Genomic DNA, 14,881 nt, shown 5'->3' on the forward strand with positions numbered 1-14,881 from the left:
AGTGGATGTATTTTCAGTTACAGCGTCCTGGACTTTGAAGCAGTTGCAGAGCCTGTAAATTCTACTGTTCTGACAAAATGAGCTGCTTTCTGAATATTTTCTATTCTTGAGTCGTGTGAAGCCTGTATAACAAAAGTAAAAAAGATAAACAAAGTTGTAAAGAACACAGTGTTTTGTATCACTGTAAACCATTTACTGCATTAGGTGCGTCATGTGAAAGCATGTTGCACTGACTCTGGCCACTAGAGGTCAGGAGTGCACAGTTTTAAAGTGCTCTGATGATGTTAGTTCACTGTATGAATCTGACAGCCTGCACTGACCGGAGCCATGTTCAATCCACACTTTGATTTGTCCTGATGAGGAAACCAGTGATTCACTTTCAGTCAGCTGTGTGGTCCCTGAAAAATCTGTCATGGGTTCACAAGATAATGAGAATAAATAAATGTTACACTGAAGAATATAACAGTTCTTAAGTCTTAACATTACAATATGCACAGTAGGAAACATAAATGTTGACGGAGCTTTGTCAGAGGGTTTGGGTTACGAAGATAACTGAATTTTAACAGCAGCAACAGTTGTGTCAGATTTAGCAGTGATCAAATTACTCAGCTAAATCTTTGTGATCAGCAAAACTAATTAAGGTTCTGTTTTCTACGGTGGCCCTGAGAGCTCAACGCACTGCAATTTAAGAAAACACAAACAAAGACACAAACACACTGCAGATTCAGAAAAGACATTCATCAATTTGACAACACATGCGCTGCAAACACTCACAACGCATGCAACTACACAAACACACTGTAAAGTCAGTCCTAGAACACAATTGTTTCCGGCATACACAAGTGTGAGGGTAGCGGTGGGTTGGGGTATGAAGGCGTAATTCTAACCGCAGCGGGGGTTCGAGGTCAACCCGTGGCCCTGTGCGCCATATCATTCTCTCTCTCTTTCTCTCTCTCTCTCTGCAACTTAAAAAGAAAATGAAAGTGGTGAACCCAGCTGTGACACATTTGTTACCCAGTGCTTTTAACTTAAAAAGTCACCATTGGGCATTGGACAGCAAGTCCCAGCCAGGTTCATCACATTTTAGTGTCCCCTGGAAACACTTCCATTGTGTTGTGGGACCGAATTTACAGCGTGTTTGTGTGTTTGCATGTGTTATGTTTGTATTTTGTTGAGCTCTTAAGGCCACCGCAGTTTTCTAGCGCTTTGATGTTGTAGAGGAAGGAAGCAGCTTTAAGAGGTTCTGTAGGGAACTTTCCATTTGATTCCTTTAGAATTTAGTCCAAACTTATTACTGATTAATCTTTTTAATTTGGTTATATCTTAATGCAGGAAACAGCAAATAGTAACAACACTGCCAAAGGCTTGACATTTAAACTTTTTATAACACAATCAAAAAGTCTAGATACAACAGAGGTCACCACTAGGCGGACCGTGATCCGGATCCAGACCGGGACACTGTCCTAATCGGACCTGGACCTATAACCCATGTTTCCATGTGAGATTTGTTAGAAAGAAAATAGTTACATAAAATGCATAGTAGGTCATACAGGAGCATTTGGCCACATGCAGAGGACAACAATGTTGAGAAGTTAGTATGAGATCATTATTTCAACGTTAAGAAACGGAGCAGATGTGGATCATTGTTACTAACTGAATGTTATTTTTACAGAGAGCGTCATTTTTCACTTGGCAAAACAAGTTTCAGCATTTAAATAGATGAATGTATATATATATACGAACACAGGAAGAGCCGGGTATGTAATAATTGGTAAATATACTGCAGAGATCAATAGTATTAATAATAATAATAATAATAATAATAATAATAATGATAATTCACATATTTGGTTATAATTTGAAAGTAAAAGTGAACAGTAAACATTATTGAATGAAAAGAGAAAATGTAACATTAAAGTGTTAAAATATTCTATTACCAGTAAAAGTTCTTCTCTTAAAGTCACACTCAAGTCACAAAAGTACAGAAGTATTATCAGTTAAATGCATTTAAAGTATCAAACGTGAATTTAATGTCCTTCTCACTGAGCACAACAGTGTGTAGCTGGCTGGTGTTATGTGGTGCAGAAGTTTGCAGTGCAGAGCTTTGCAGGATGTACAAGGTGTTTTGTACTTTGGAGGAGTGGTTTTGTGATTTTGTGAGTCCGACCCAACGTGAGTCTGTTCAATGTGGCATCCATAATTCAAACCTTCAGAAATGAGAACAGGTATGCAACTGTCTAATGGCGACTTCAGCATTACTGTGAAATTGTACCTATGCTACATAGATGCTGACTCTGTCCAAGGTTGGATATGTCAGTCTAGGAAGTTCTTCCCTCCTTATTTGGCAAGAGAAAATATATCATGTGATGTGGATTACAAATTGTGGCCAGACCCAGCACGGAGGATAGATGCAGCTTGCAAATGCAGCTGGACAAATTGGTATATGGTTGTGTGTTTTTGTGCACTGTACAACACTGAACTACTGTTGCAACTGTAATGTTATATATAAATATATTTAGTTTCAAAATTGCATTGGTGTTGACTTTGTACGTTTCAACCCTTCTGCACTGTCCCTTTAAAACACTGTGCGTGCAGCAGAATGAGACGTTTCATCTCTGTGTGGTATAAGTGGGCCGTGTTGCTCTGACCACTCAGCCCTTATCAGCCTATCACCGCCTGAGGGCAGATGTTAAAGGTGAGTGGTTGCCATATCAACGCCCTCTGGCTCTCTGATGCTGAAGGCTCATTCCACTTCCTGGATGCCGCGTTGGAGGTCTGTATTCCCGCCTGTCGCAGGTAGGGAAGCAGTGGCTACGAAGTTCTGCTCCAAATTGCTAGTCCATTTGTATTATAACAGGCGTTCTACCTCTTGTGAGTCAGTCTACCTCTACCATCGCTGTCGGTGCGTGCTCTTTTTCTTTGCACTGTCGCGTTCTGTTGCTGCACGTGAAGTTACAGCTGTTTTATTGTCTCCACAGCGGTATGAGCGCGGTATATTCTGCTCTCCCTCGCCGAGCCCATAGTTCACTGCTGCCTGGTTTGTAAGCATCACGGCCCTACCTCCACTTTTTATTTTTCTCTGTGGCTCTTAAAATTAATAACATTGATTTATGACAGGGTTTGGGCCCAACTGATTCAGCGTGGAGCTGTGGCGGCGGCTACACAGACTAACGTACAGGAAACGCTGCTACGTTGCTGAGTCATAACTGCCTTTACTTCTGAGACTTAACCTCTTAACCCCTGGGTCATTAACTGATGTGGGTATCAGCCCTTTTTCTTTTGTTAAACTGCCGATTTTGTTGGTGCGTGTGTGTGTTGTTTAGTAGCTTTAGTATTTTTGTTTGGGTGTAACCCCACTGATTGTTTCCCTTTGTCCCTTTCAGAAGCTGAGAGCCTAAGGTGATGGGGCAGGTGACCTCTGGTGGCAGAGTCTCCTTCCTGTGTGCTGTGCGTTGCACCCCTGGGTTTTTTTGTTTTCCACCACTGAGTGTATGAGTGTTTCCATAATGAATGGGATGACTTTCCCTGGGATCCCTCTCATCCCTCGTTGGCCCATCTCTCCACTGGTAAGCCTCAGCTGTGATAAGGCCCCCCTTTCTTTTTCTCCCCATTAAGTTAACATGTGGATGTTGCTTGAATCACGTTAAGCAATTGTTTCATATTGTATTAAATAAAGCATAATTTATTTTACTGGAACCACGTCTCCTGCTGCATTTGTAGGATGGACCTGAATACCTTCTCTGGTGTTGCTAAGGTTAATATATTACCTTGGGTGAAATTCACAAAGTGGCGTTGTTGGGTTTTGGGTTGATCATTATTGGATATCACCGCTCACTCCCGCCACGTATGGAAATGTACATACAAGTTGCACGCATTGGATTCACACTAAAGTCTATTTTCATAACTTTTCATACTTTCAAAGGGTAAAATTAAGTAAATGTTATTTTGGTCTAAATTTACCTGCGTCGTTTGGGTTCAAAACAGGTAAAGTTACAAAAATGTTCAAGTTCAAGTTTACTAACAGGAAAAGACCAAAACCAGGCAGGTAGAGTGAGGTCAACTTATCCAAACAGACATCAGACTGAAGAATAGTCTAAAAAGCAGGAAGAGGTCATTACAAAGTTCAGACAGGTAACACTACGACTTAAGCACAAAAGACAATCAGCGAATGAATGAAAGTGGGTCAGTATTCATTCTGCTGGGCTGATGGGGAAATGGGAACAGGTGTATGTAGGTGGGTGAGAAAGGTCAGGTAATGGGAAATGATCAGAAAAGGAAGTAGAAATGAATAAATACATGACAGGGCAAAAACCAGACGTGGTTTTACAACTGGGAGCTGCCCCACTGTTAACTACGATGATGGTTTTATTTATAGCTAGTATCTTATGAGAAGAAGGGCAAATGTTCCCTGTCAGATATGCATGTTGACATAAGCATCAAGTGTTGCATGCATTTTTGCTTTTTTCTTTCCCAATCAAGAATACAGATGTGCAGTATGTGCAGTGTATTAAACATAAATTCTGTATGTACATTCTTTATTTCATGCACTCGGCTAACAAGTCAAGATAACATCAGTGCTCTTGTGGTATAACTAGACCTTTTAATTAGAATCTGTCCAGTGTTACTGAAAAGGACATCAGTGCGCATATATTCAGTGTATACTTCACTACCACAGTTTAACATGTAGAAACATGAGTGAGATATTAATTGGACAGTACAGACAAATGTGAAGGGTGCAATATGGTATTCATCAATCATAGATTATAGCTGCTGTGCTCATACAAAATTCACTATCATATACACCATAATGTAGTCGGGCTCTGCAGAAAAACTCACAGCAGATGACGGGGTGTCACATTAGCAACACTCCTGGTATTTAGTGATCAAGTTTCCACATGTTTGAGTCCAGTACTAAAGAGACACTTGAGACTACGAGTGATGCAAACGACTGTTGTGCAAGTTTACACTTCACCAGAAATGTCTCACAGCTCAGGTCACAAACATTAAATTGAGCTAGTTTTGAATTTTCGAATTTTTTAAATTTTTTTTATAATTCTTTTACAGTAGAACTTCCTCCTTCCCATCCATCCTCAGCCCTCAGTCACTGCCACTTCACATACTAATGAATTACTATATATAGAGCCACAGACGGAGAATACTTTTAAAAGCCAATTAAAAAAACAACGTGAGTTCATGTTTTATGTATTTATGTTGTGAGTTCGACTGAGGTGGAGGGACTTTGCGGCTGTTGGCTCATGGTCTCATGGTCTCATGGTCTGATCCTTTCTCATCTTTCACTTGCAGATATTTCGAAAGACTGGTCAGATGCTGCAACTTGAAGTGTCATTTCAAAGTCTTGGCCCATGCAGCTGACCTTCTGACTTGTTTTGTCAGGCAAAATTTGTATAAGATTGTGACATTTGTCTGTTGGAATCTCCATGATTTGTGAAAAATCCTTCACAACGCTCCTATGAACTGGACCAGCAGCTGGTATTTGTATTGCCAACACTAGACGCCTGATGCTGTAAATCCTCAGGTGCCAACGTGAAAACCAAGTTCTTCTTCTGATGTCTTTTGACAGTTGGCAAACAGCTTTTTGGTACATTACCGGAGAAGTGGATGACTGCCCTGACACAGGGATGCAGACGGCCTGATGGCGCAGTCGGACCGAAACTGAATTCAAGTTAATTTCTATTTGGAGCGGGGGGAGATGCATTCGCTTCAAGTCGTGAACTGACCCACGTCCTCCGCTTCGTGCAGCATTCAATCAGTTTGGCTCACACAACAAGAAACAACATTAACTTTCTTTCACGTGGGAATCGAACACAGCTCTCCTATGTCATCTTCCTGTGTTTTGTTGTAACAGCTTGTTACTGTGTGCCCGCCTGTTACACCTGTTCTGTTCAGTGTCGTGCTACTGTCCTCACTGTTTCAGTCCTGATGTTGGGCTGAAATGGAGAGAAAAAGATCTTTTTTCAAATTTAACCGGCTTGATATGGACGCATGTTCCTTGAATTGATTGATGCGATCTCTAACAGTTGCACAGTTGATAGACGCAGTTCAATATCCACACTGGCTGACAAGACTTCATCATTGTACAGTAGATACCTGATATTCATAAAAAGCTTATGGCCTGCAGTAAAAGGTTTTGTTTCTTTGGGTGGGGAGAAGAATCCGATGGGGCCTGGTCATCATATCCCATGTTTAAACTTTCCAGGAAAAAAAAGCCAATCAGAATCATTGGTGTGTCCTCTTGTTACTTCCCTGGGATGTTTGATCTTCACTGTGTTGGATGTGCATGTGCAGAGTTTGACACTAGGAGGCTCTGTTCACAGTCAGCTGCTGAAGAGGGAAACTTTCTCACAGCTCATTTCAAGTCTGAGATTAAGTCGAGCAGATAGAAGCAGCATGTGTTGGAGAGAGTTGAAGCCTCCTGTGCACATTCACTGAGAATGGACTATTTGCATTTTCATGAATTCTGGAGGTTTAAGAGGCAGAAGGAGTAGATGTAATCTTAAGAACTTCAAGATGTTCAAACTTGGGGATGAGTTGTTGTGTTGTTGCCCCGAGTGAAGGAGTATCTCATGGTCTTGCTCACGAGTGAGGGTAGGATGTAGCAGGACACTGACAGACGTGGCGAAGAGGAAGCTGAGCTGGAAGACAAAGCTCTTGATTTAACAGTCAGTCTTTATTCCAACCCTCCCCTTTGGTCATGAGCTCCTGCTAGTGACTGAAAGAATGAAATGGCAAATAGCTGAAACGGGTTTCCTCCGTAGGGTGTCTGCATGGGCTCAGCCATAGACTTGAGGAGCCTGGACACCCGGAGTAGAGCCGCTGCTCCTTTACGTCAAAAGGAGCCAGTTTAGGTGTTTCAGGCTTTTGATTAGGACACCTACTGGGTGCCTTCATTTAGCCGTTCTCCTGGAACGTTCAACTGGGAGGAGACCCCAGGGTAGACCCAGAACTCGCTAGAGGGATTACATATCCCATCCGGTCTGGAACGCCTCGTGATCCTGTGCTTAGCCTGCTGCCAACGCGACCTGAGCACGGATAAGTGGAAGAAAATGGATGGATGGATGGATGGATGGATGGGTTTAAACTTTTTGGTGGAAAACCAGGACCGACACAAATTATTCCAAGCAGAGTATTTCTGTACGTCTTAAATTAAAATGTCTGGAGGGATCTTCAATGTTTTCCTGATGCACAGTAAAATATAAAAAACAGTAGTCTGAGGTTTGAGGGTGGTTATTACAAAATGACCTGTCATCAACATACAGGAAGTGAAACATATAATCGGAACAGGGAAAAAAGGAAACTGGTTCTGACTACTGAGGAAGTTCTAAACCAACAGCTTGTGACACTTTTGTTCTGCTGTTGATGCACTTTAATATTAGTGTTTGTGTTTCAAACCTCTAAGTTTTTGACCAACTTCTCCTTCATGTTTAATGAACTGAAAACAGAAAGTTTCATGTTGAAGTGCTTTTTACAAGAAAACCTTCAAACTGTTCAGTGAAATATAGTGTGTAATTACAGGTTCGGAGAGATACATACATACAATATATATTACATATATGTTATGTAAGTCATGTGGTTACTGTTGCATCATAATCAGGAAAATTGTTGTCATTGTCAACTTTATTTGTAAACATCATTTTGGATGGGACTGAACTGAACTGCAAAGTTTGGTTTTGTCAGACTGACTTGATGTTACGGACTGAAACTTAAGAAAACACTTGCAAAGACACAAACGAGATGCAAATTTAGAAAACATCATCAATTTGATAACACATACGCTGCAACACACAACATAACAGAAGTGTTGCCAGGTGACACTAATAAGAGATGAACCTGGCTGGGACTTGTTGTTCAATGTCCAACTGTGACTTTTGAAGTTAAAAGCATTGAATAACAAATGCATCCCAGCCAGGTTCATCACTTTTTCTTTTTAAGTCATGTTTTGCCTGAATTCGAGACTGAGGGAGAGAAATTTAGAGAGAAATGTCTGTGATGCTCAGTGAATTTTCTTTTTAGTTTAAAGGCCAAAGGTGAACTGTGAACTGTGATGTGGACCATAGCCATCAATGACAAAATCACTGCAGTCTGGTCCTGAGCGGTTTTTGGAATATGAGCCTCCAAAAGACCCAAACTGCAAATAGAAATGGAGCCTGTCACAGTTCATTCTCTTCCATTTTCACTCTCTGTCTTGTCATTTCAGGCCCAGCTCCTACCACCTGCCCTGCAGTAACCAGCCTGTCCTGCCTTTCTGCTCACCGTCTCCCCATTCACTCATGAGCTCCCTTGTATTTACACTCTGCCAAGTTATCTTTTGTACCATCCCAACTGCCGTCCACCACTGTCCATACATCAGTGAGCCACATAGTGGATGACATTTTCCTTCATTATAGAAAATATGGGAACTGTAGTTTATCTATAAACAGCTAATAACAGCTGTCACTTTCACAGTCTCTGGAGGGTAACTTCTGTAAAGTCGACGCTATCACATGATCTGGAGCATAGTTTGTGTTATAAACAATCTTTGCCTCTTCAGCGTGCACAAAGTTAGCATGAGAGTCATAGGCTTATAGAATGAATTGCTGCATATCTGGTTGTGGGAATGTCCAGGCAGCATGATTATACACGTTTTCCTCTCGGATCATTGGTTATGCTGTCATGTGTTTGCTGCTGCAGCTCCTGCCTGTGCTGCTCGTCCTGCAGCGTGGGCTCCGTCACTGAAGCATCTAGTACAATGAGTGTCCAAGATAAGTTGCATTAACTGGTTTACCTAGCGTCTCTACACTGTGTAAAGCACTGTGGCGCTGCGGGGATGAATGAGAAGAAGTCGTGTCGGTTACTGATAAGTAGCTGATTCTGAACAAAAGATGAACGAGTTCTAGCGCATATTTAGTCAATGAAATGTTCACACAACAGTACATATTTCACCACTTATTTTGTTGACATTTTAGGGGAAGCTGAGCTTCCCTTGCAGTCTTAGAGCAATCGCCACTGCTGTAGAAGTATTAGGACATAGTAACTTCCAAAGACTTCCTCTTTGTTTCACTGCACTTTGGACTTTTATCATTACACTCAATCTTGATCTGAGTATATTGTGCTGTTTTAGATTTTTTATTACAGAGATTTAAAATTGTCAGTGACACGACAGTTAAAAAAAGCGGGTTTTATATCTTGCAGTTGTGATAAGGAAGGAAGAGGAGGAGCTGTGTCAGGGTGAGACTGAAGTGTTGAGTCCTTGTTCGAACTCTTTGACCAACCTGCAGCAGCCTGAACTCTCTCTCCTGATGTTTGTCTGAGTGTAAATGTGAGTTCCTCTGTTCTTTAGACCTTGTAGTATTTTGCTTGAGTTGTCATGTTAAAGTTAAAGTGTTAGTAGTTGTAACACATGGTTTATATTTTCTGTTTAGATGAAAACCAGCATCGATTCTTCTCATCCTCCATTGCCTCGACCAGCTGCCACCTGTTCATATGAACCTAAAACACTGGACTAAACCACAGCTGTTTGGATTGGACTTCTTCTGTTGTCTCATTGTACCTGGAAATCTGCACCTTCATACGGTCCTTAATATCGCCTCCTAACTTTTCAAAAACCCAGCGAAGCTCATATGTCCGAGGCCACGTGAAGTGCTCGTATCTGTGTGACCGGGAAGTGTGTGGGAGGATATGTCTCACAGCAGCGACGGTAAGTTCACGTCATTTCTGTGTAATTTCTATCAGTTATTTGTTAAAGTCCAGGATAAAGAACTGAGATCAGTATATTGTTGTAGTATCAGTGAAAACTCCTGCTGCTTCTTAATGTGTCGGTTCATGAAACTTCGCAGCTGAATATTGTTTCTTCATCGGTCACATTTGGTCTGTATGTGACGTCTGTTGTTCAGGTCTTCCTCAGTCGCTGCAGCGGAGCTCTTCTTTATAATATATTATAGAACAGTATTATAATATTATAGAAGTCTGAGACTCGAGCAGTTTAACTGCTAAGAAGCTTCTAAAACATAAATATTAACAAAGAATGGTTCAGGTGAAATAAACAGGAAATCTTAGCGATCAGGAAACAGAGGCCTCACCCTGTTGTAGGATTATAAAGTGCCTTCAGTTGTAGCTTGGTGTAAACTGGTTTTGTTAATAATGTTTTCAAAGTAAGAGAGCAACTGTAAAACAGGTCGAAGATGTTGTTCAGTTCTGTAAACTTACAGTTTCACTTGTAGTTGAACTTTTATAAGACGATGCTTCATGTTCCACTTATCATGTTCATACAATCTTGTAAAACTTGTTCTCACATACCATAACTAGTCTGAGCTGATCTGGAAACAGACTTTGAGCAGAGCAATGAACTTTAAAACCTGAGCAGAGTCCAGCACCAGATCCTCTTATTTCAACAAAGGAAAGTAAAACAAAGGCTCAAACTTCTTTAAATCACTTCTGCATCTGACTGTTTAAAACTGAACAGAAACAGCTCCAGTAACCAGCAGAAATGTACAGCTGTTAACCAGGTTACTCTTCTCCACAGTAACCAGGTTACCTGCTGGTCAGTGCAGTTTTTACATGATTTACTTTTTGTTTCCAGATGTTCTTCTCTTATTTTGGACGTTAAAACTCACCTCATCCCAGATCACAGAGAGATGGTGTCTTCATACCCTGAAACCTGCCGACCTGCTGTTTGAGATGACTTCTAGAAGAAATCATTACACAGCTGCATCTTTGTTGGTAAAGTTGTTTATTGCAGGAACATTTGTATTTATTGATCTGCACTAAACTGTGCTAATGTCATCCCTCTATTTTTATTTCTTATTTCTTGTAACTTCATTCTTAACTTACATTTTATGTTGTGTGTTTTTGCTTGATCCTGGCTTCCTGCACTTTAATCACCAAGTCAAATTCCTGTGTAGGCTGCACGGTGGTACAGTGGTTAGCGCTGTCGCCTCACAGCAAGATGCCAGTGTGGGTTCTCTCCGGGTACTCCGGCTTCCTCCCACAGTCCAAAGACATGCAAAATGGGGACTAGGCTGATTGGATACTCTAAATTGACCATAGGTGTGGCTGTGAGTGTGAATGGTTGTCTGTCTCTAGGTGTTTGCCCTGCGATGGACTGGCGACCTGTCCAGGGTGTACCCCGCCTCTCGCCCGAAAAGATGCTGGGATAGGCTCCAGCCCCCCCGCGACCCTACTAGAGGATAAGCGGTAGAAAATGAATGAATGAAATTCCTGTGTACATTTGGTGAATAAAGCGATTGTGATTACAGGGAGCTTGTTGGGAAGTATATTATACATCACACTGCTGCTCCTCTCCAACATTATTGATTATTTAAACCTTTTTCTTTTCTGACTCTTTTCTCTCTCTGTCACTCATATGATCATTTCGGGGTCCAGAGAAAAAGCTGGGGGCGGAGCTTAGGTTGCTGACATGGTAGAGCGTGATGTTGCAAACTAGTCCTTACTGCAGCACCCCGGGTTTGAATCTGACCCGTGGCCCTTTGCTGCTGTCACCCCTCTCTCTCTCTCTGTCTAACTTTACTGTCACTCTCTCACTGTGACTATAATGAAGACAAAACATAAGAGTGAACAGCTGTGGCGAGTGCGAGGGGAACTGGACATAAGAAGCCAAAAACAACAGAAGTTTCACCTCCTGTTTTAGAGTCATGTGATGTTTGTGAGCAGAAGAGTCAGCTGTATTACAGCTTTGTATTCTCAAACTACTCTCTATGGAGAGTCGTTTTCCTCAGTGTGTGCAGGTCAGAATTCCAGCAGAATTCAAGTAATCTGCACTTTAAATCACATTTATCAGCAGTTTTAAGTCAAAGAAGAAAGTAATATAAAAATATCTAAATGTGAATCACTGGTCTGCCTCCACATAAACAGATGCAGACTCTCCAGCAGGTTTCTGTAAATGAATTTAAACTCTACATTGTGTCCCAGTTTATGCACATACTCCCCTCTGACACAAATGTGACTCAACAACTGTCACGAGCTGCATATTTTAAATCACATGTGGAGGTTAAATGATAAGAAATACCAGTTTAACTGAGGAACTTTAATTTAGGGTGTGGTCAATGATGGACAATAATGAAATATAATGATTAAAATAAATTCAGTAGAGCCACATATCTGCCTTTTTAGTCCCATAACATTACTGAGTCATGTGGGTCACATGACAGTCTTCCCTAGAACAGGCCTTTTGAACATGAGTCCATGCTCCTTTCTTCTTTGCTCTTCATAAATAGAAATAGAGGTTATCCTTATGAGAGCTCTCCTCAATTTAACAGTGAGTAACAAACATCTAACAAGTGATAAATACACATGAACAAATCCTCAGTATGTTGGTGTTAAAATAGTTCATGATAATGATTATTTATCTTCAAGAATCTCTTGAAGACTCATCACTTCTTTACTTGATCTCCTTGCACTTATTAAATAGATGTAGCACTTGGTACTTACTTACAACAAGGTCTCCTACTGCACTGACGCTTTAGTGATGTCTCTCACTTGTGAGTCGCTTTGGGTGAAAGCATCTGCTAAATTAGTGAATGTAAATCATTAAGAACAAAGATCAGATATTTATGAACTTCCTGTAGCAGTTTTACAGTGTATTGTGAAGCATTTAACTTTGAACAAAGGTCAGCAGCTTTGAAACTGGTTATATTTAAAACAATTGAAGACGTGATCATCTATAATTACAACTGTGTTATTTTTGTTATACAGTAGTGTTTTTATTTGCATGTAAAGAAGAGAAGTGAGATCTGATCACAAGTGTCACTCGAGACACATGTTATTGCCAGGTCTGAACAACCAGGCTTCACTGATAAAAAAACTTTCTTATCTTCACAGATACTTATGATCAGAGTCTTCAGAGGAAATACCCTGACATGTCATCCAGCAGAGTATCAGACAGGAAATGAATGCTGTCCTATGTGTCCACCTGGTAAGATCCAACTGAATGATTAAGGGACATTTCACTGTTAGTTACATTTAGAGACTTTGTTGTGCTGCCAGGTGTCAACCACACTCACCAGAATCAACCACTTGTGTGTAGAACAGTGGAGTCAGTCTGTCTCCTGGGGTTGGTGTTGTTCATGTGAAAGTGAAACGTATCAGTGAAGAACTGGGCTGGATTTAGTTTTTAAATTTGGATTCATCTGATGTTTGTAATAAGAATGAAACTGTCGTAGACATCAGTGTCACTTTGATTAACTTTACCTTCAAGATTAACACATTTTCATTCTATAGAAAAATACTGCATGAAATTAAATTGTTGGTTTTCTTTTCAACAGGAAGTAGAGTTAAAACAGATTGCACAGAGTTCAGGAGTACCTCCTGTCTGCCCTGCATAGAAGGAACATTTGTGAATCAACCCACTGGACTTAAACAGTGTTTTCCCTGCTCAAACTGTGATCCAGGTAGATTTCTGTTAATATTTTCTCTTTGTTAATAGAAACTTGTGTCTGAACCTGATCAAAATCAGTAAGTAGTAATATTACTGCAAGACCTGAGACAACTGTCTAAGATTGGTTTGACAGTGTCACTGTGAAGATGCAGACTCATTGAGTTTGAATCATTTTATCAGTAGGACTTGCAGTAATGATATAATTGATCTCTCCTTGCAGAATACTACCCTCCATTTCTCCCTTTTCCTGCTGCAATAAAATGAATTCATAGATTGGGGGAAACTCTTTCCCTAGTAGTGAAACAGAATAGAAGTTTTGTATCTCCATAACCTCTGTATGTGTTGACAGGTTCTGGTCTGAGGATAAAGAGTTCATGTACAACAATATTAGATGCAGTTTGTGAAGCACAGGAAGGATTCTACTGTACTGACTTGACAAAGAACAGCTGTGTGGCAGCAGAGAAACACACAAGATGTCAACCAGGACAATACATCAGTCAAACAGGTTGGTTTTCTTGTTCTGACTTTAAAATCATACTGTAAATTAATTTTAAGGTCCCATGTTTTACAGTTTTACCTGAAGTGTTGAATCAATAAGAAGATATATTTTTGCTTTTAAGAACCAAAAAATCAATGTAGTTTTACATCTCCTCTCTCAGGCTTCTCTCTGGAGACTTGGTTTCTTATTCCACACAGCCAGGCCAACCTCAGGCTGTAGCTTACTGCTGTGGCTTGGTAAATCTCACCCATAGTGCCGATGGTTAGTCAGCGCTGAAATGAGCTGAACAGACGCTCAAATTCAGACAAATGCTCCAGCTGGATTTTGTGTGGAACCATTGGACCCTCTGGGCAGACCAACACAGTGCCAGTGATAATGTTCAAAGTAGTGGTAAAAAGATTAAAAACTGAAAACGTAGTTGGAGAGGCCGAACAAAAAACTAGTAAGTAAAAATATGGCCGATTTATAGCAGAAACACTTGGAGAAACCAAATCCTGAGGGTGGTGACTGTTTTGTCGTTTTCAAAAAAGACATGCCTGACCTTCTCTGTTTGTTTGAGGCCATTGAAAATGCTGGTAGCAGCTGTGAAACATTGGATTTTATTCTCTGTGCCACAATCTACCAATCTGCCAAGACACAGCTACACCAGACTCATGCTTCTTGATGCGGATGGTCTGGTAGCTGTTGGTGTCCCCTGCTCACTGATATCTGCCTGCTGCCGCCCAAACCACTGATCAGATAGGACATGGTGCCAAAACGTATTTGCATGAAGCACTGAAGCTAATAACATTTGGATAGTTTGAGTGTTGTGTCAAACAGTAGCTGGTTTGTTTATGAAGCTGATGTGATTTCTCCTTTATAGTGAATTAAAATCCATCTTGTTCTGCTCTTATGAGAAAAGAGCTGCACTACAACATTTCATCAAACTTTAAATATTAAAGGATGAACTGTCATTTTGGGAACTGAAACAAAGAAAACTATTATTGAATGTT

General features: G+C 40.7%; 1 protein-coding gene across 1 annotated transcript; it reads left to right on the plus strand.

Moving 5' to 3' along the window:
- The first annotated feature begins 9,189 nt into the window (after window positions 1-9,189).
- Window positions 9,190-14,664, plus strand: LOC130174501 (tumor necrosis factor receptor superfamily member 14-like). Its single transcript, XM_056384349.1, has 7 exons — window positions 9,190-9,316; window positions 9,420-9,694; window positions 10,577-10,716; window positions 12,835-12,928; window positions 13,278-13,403; window positions 13,740-13,895; window positions 14,050-14,664. Exons 2-7 carry the CDS (start codon window positions 9,676-9,678, stop codon window positions 14,106-14,108), a joined length of 594 nt encoding a protein of 197 aa, XP_056240324.1. The 5' UTR covers window positions 9,190-9,316; window positions 9,420-9,675; the 3' UTR covers window positions 14,109-14,664.
- The last annotated feature ends 217 nt before the right edge of the window (window positions 14,665-14,881 follow it).

The sequence above is a fragment of the Seriola aureovittata genome, chromosome 9, assembly GCF_021018895.1.
Source record: "Seriola aureovittata isolate HTS-2021-v1 ecotype China chromosome 9, ASM2101889v1, whole genome shotgun sequence".
Classification (NCBI taxonomy): domain Eukaryota; kingdom Metazoa; phylum Chordata; class Actinopteri; order Carangiformes; family Carangidae; genus Seriola; species Seriola aureovittata.

Coding starts and splice junctions, on each gene's coding strand:
- LOC130174501 (XM_056384349.1), top strand. Junction 10,717..12,834: donor ACACAGCTGCATCTTTGTTG/GTAAAGTTGTTT, acceptor TTATCTTCACAG/ATACTTATGATCAGAGTCTT. Junction 13,404..13,739: donor CTGCTCAAACTGTGATCCAG/GTAGATTTCTGT, acceptor ATGTGTTGACAG/GTTCTGGTCTGAGGATAAAG.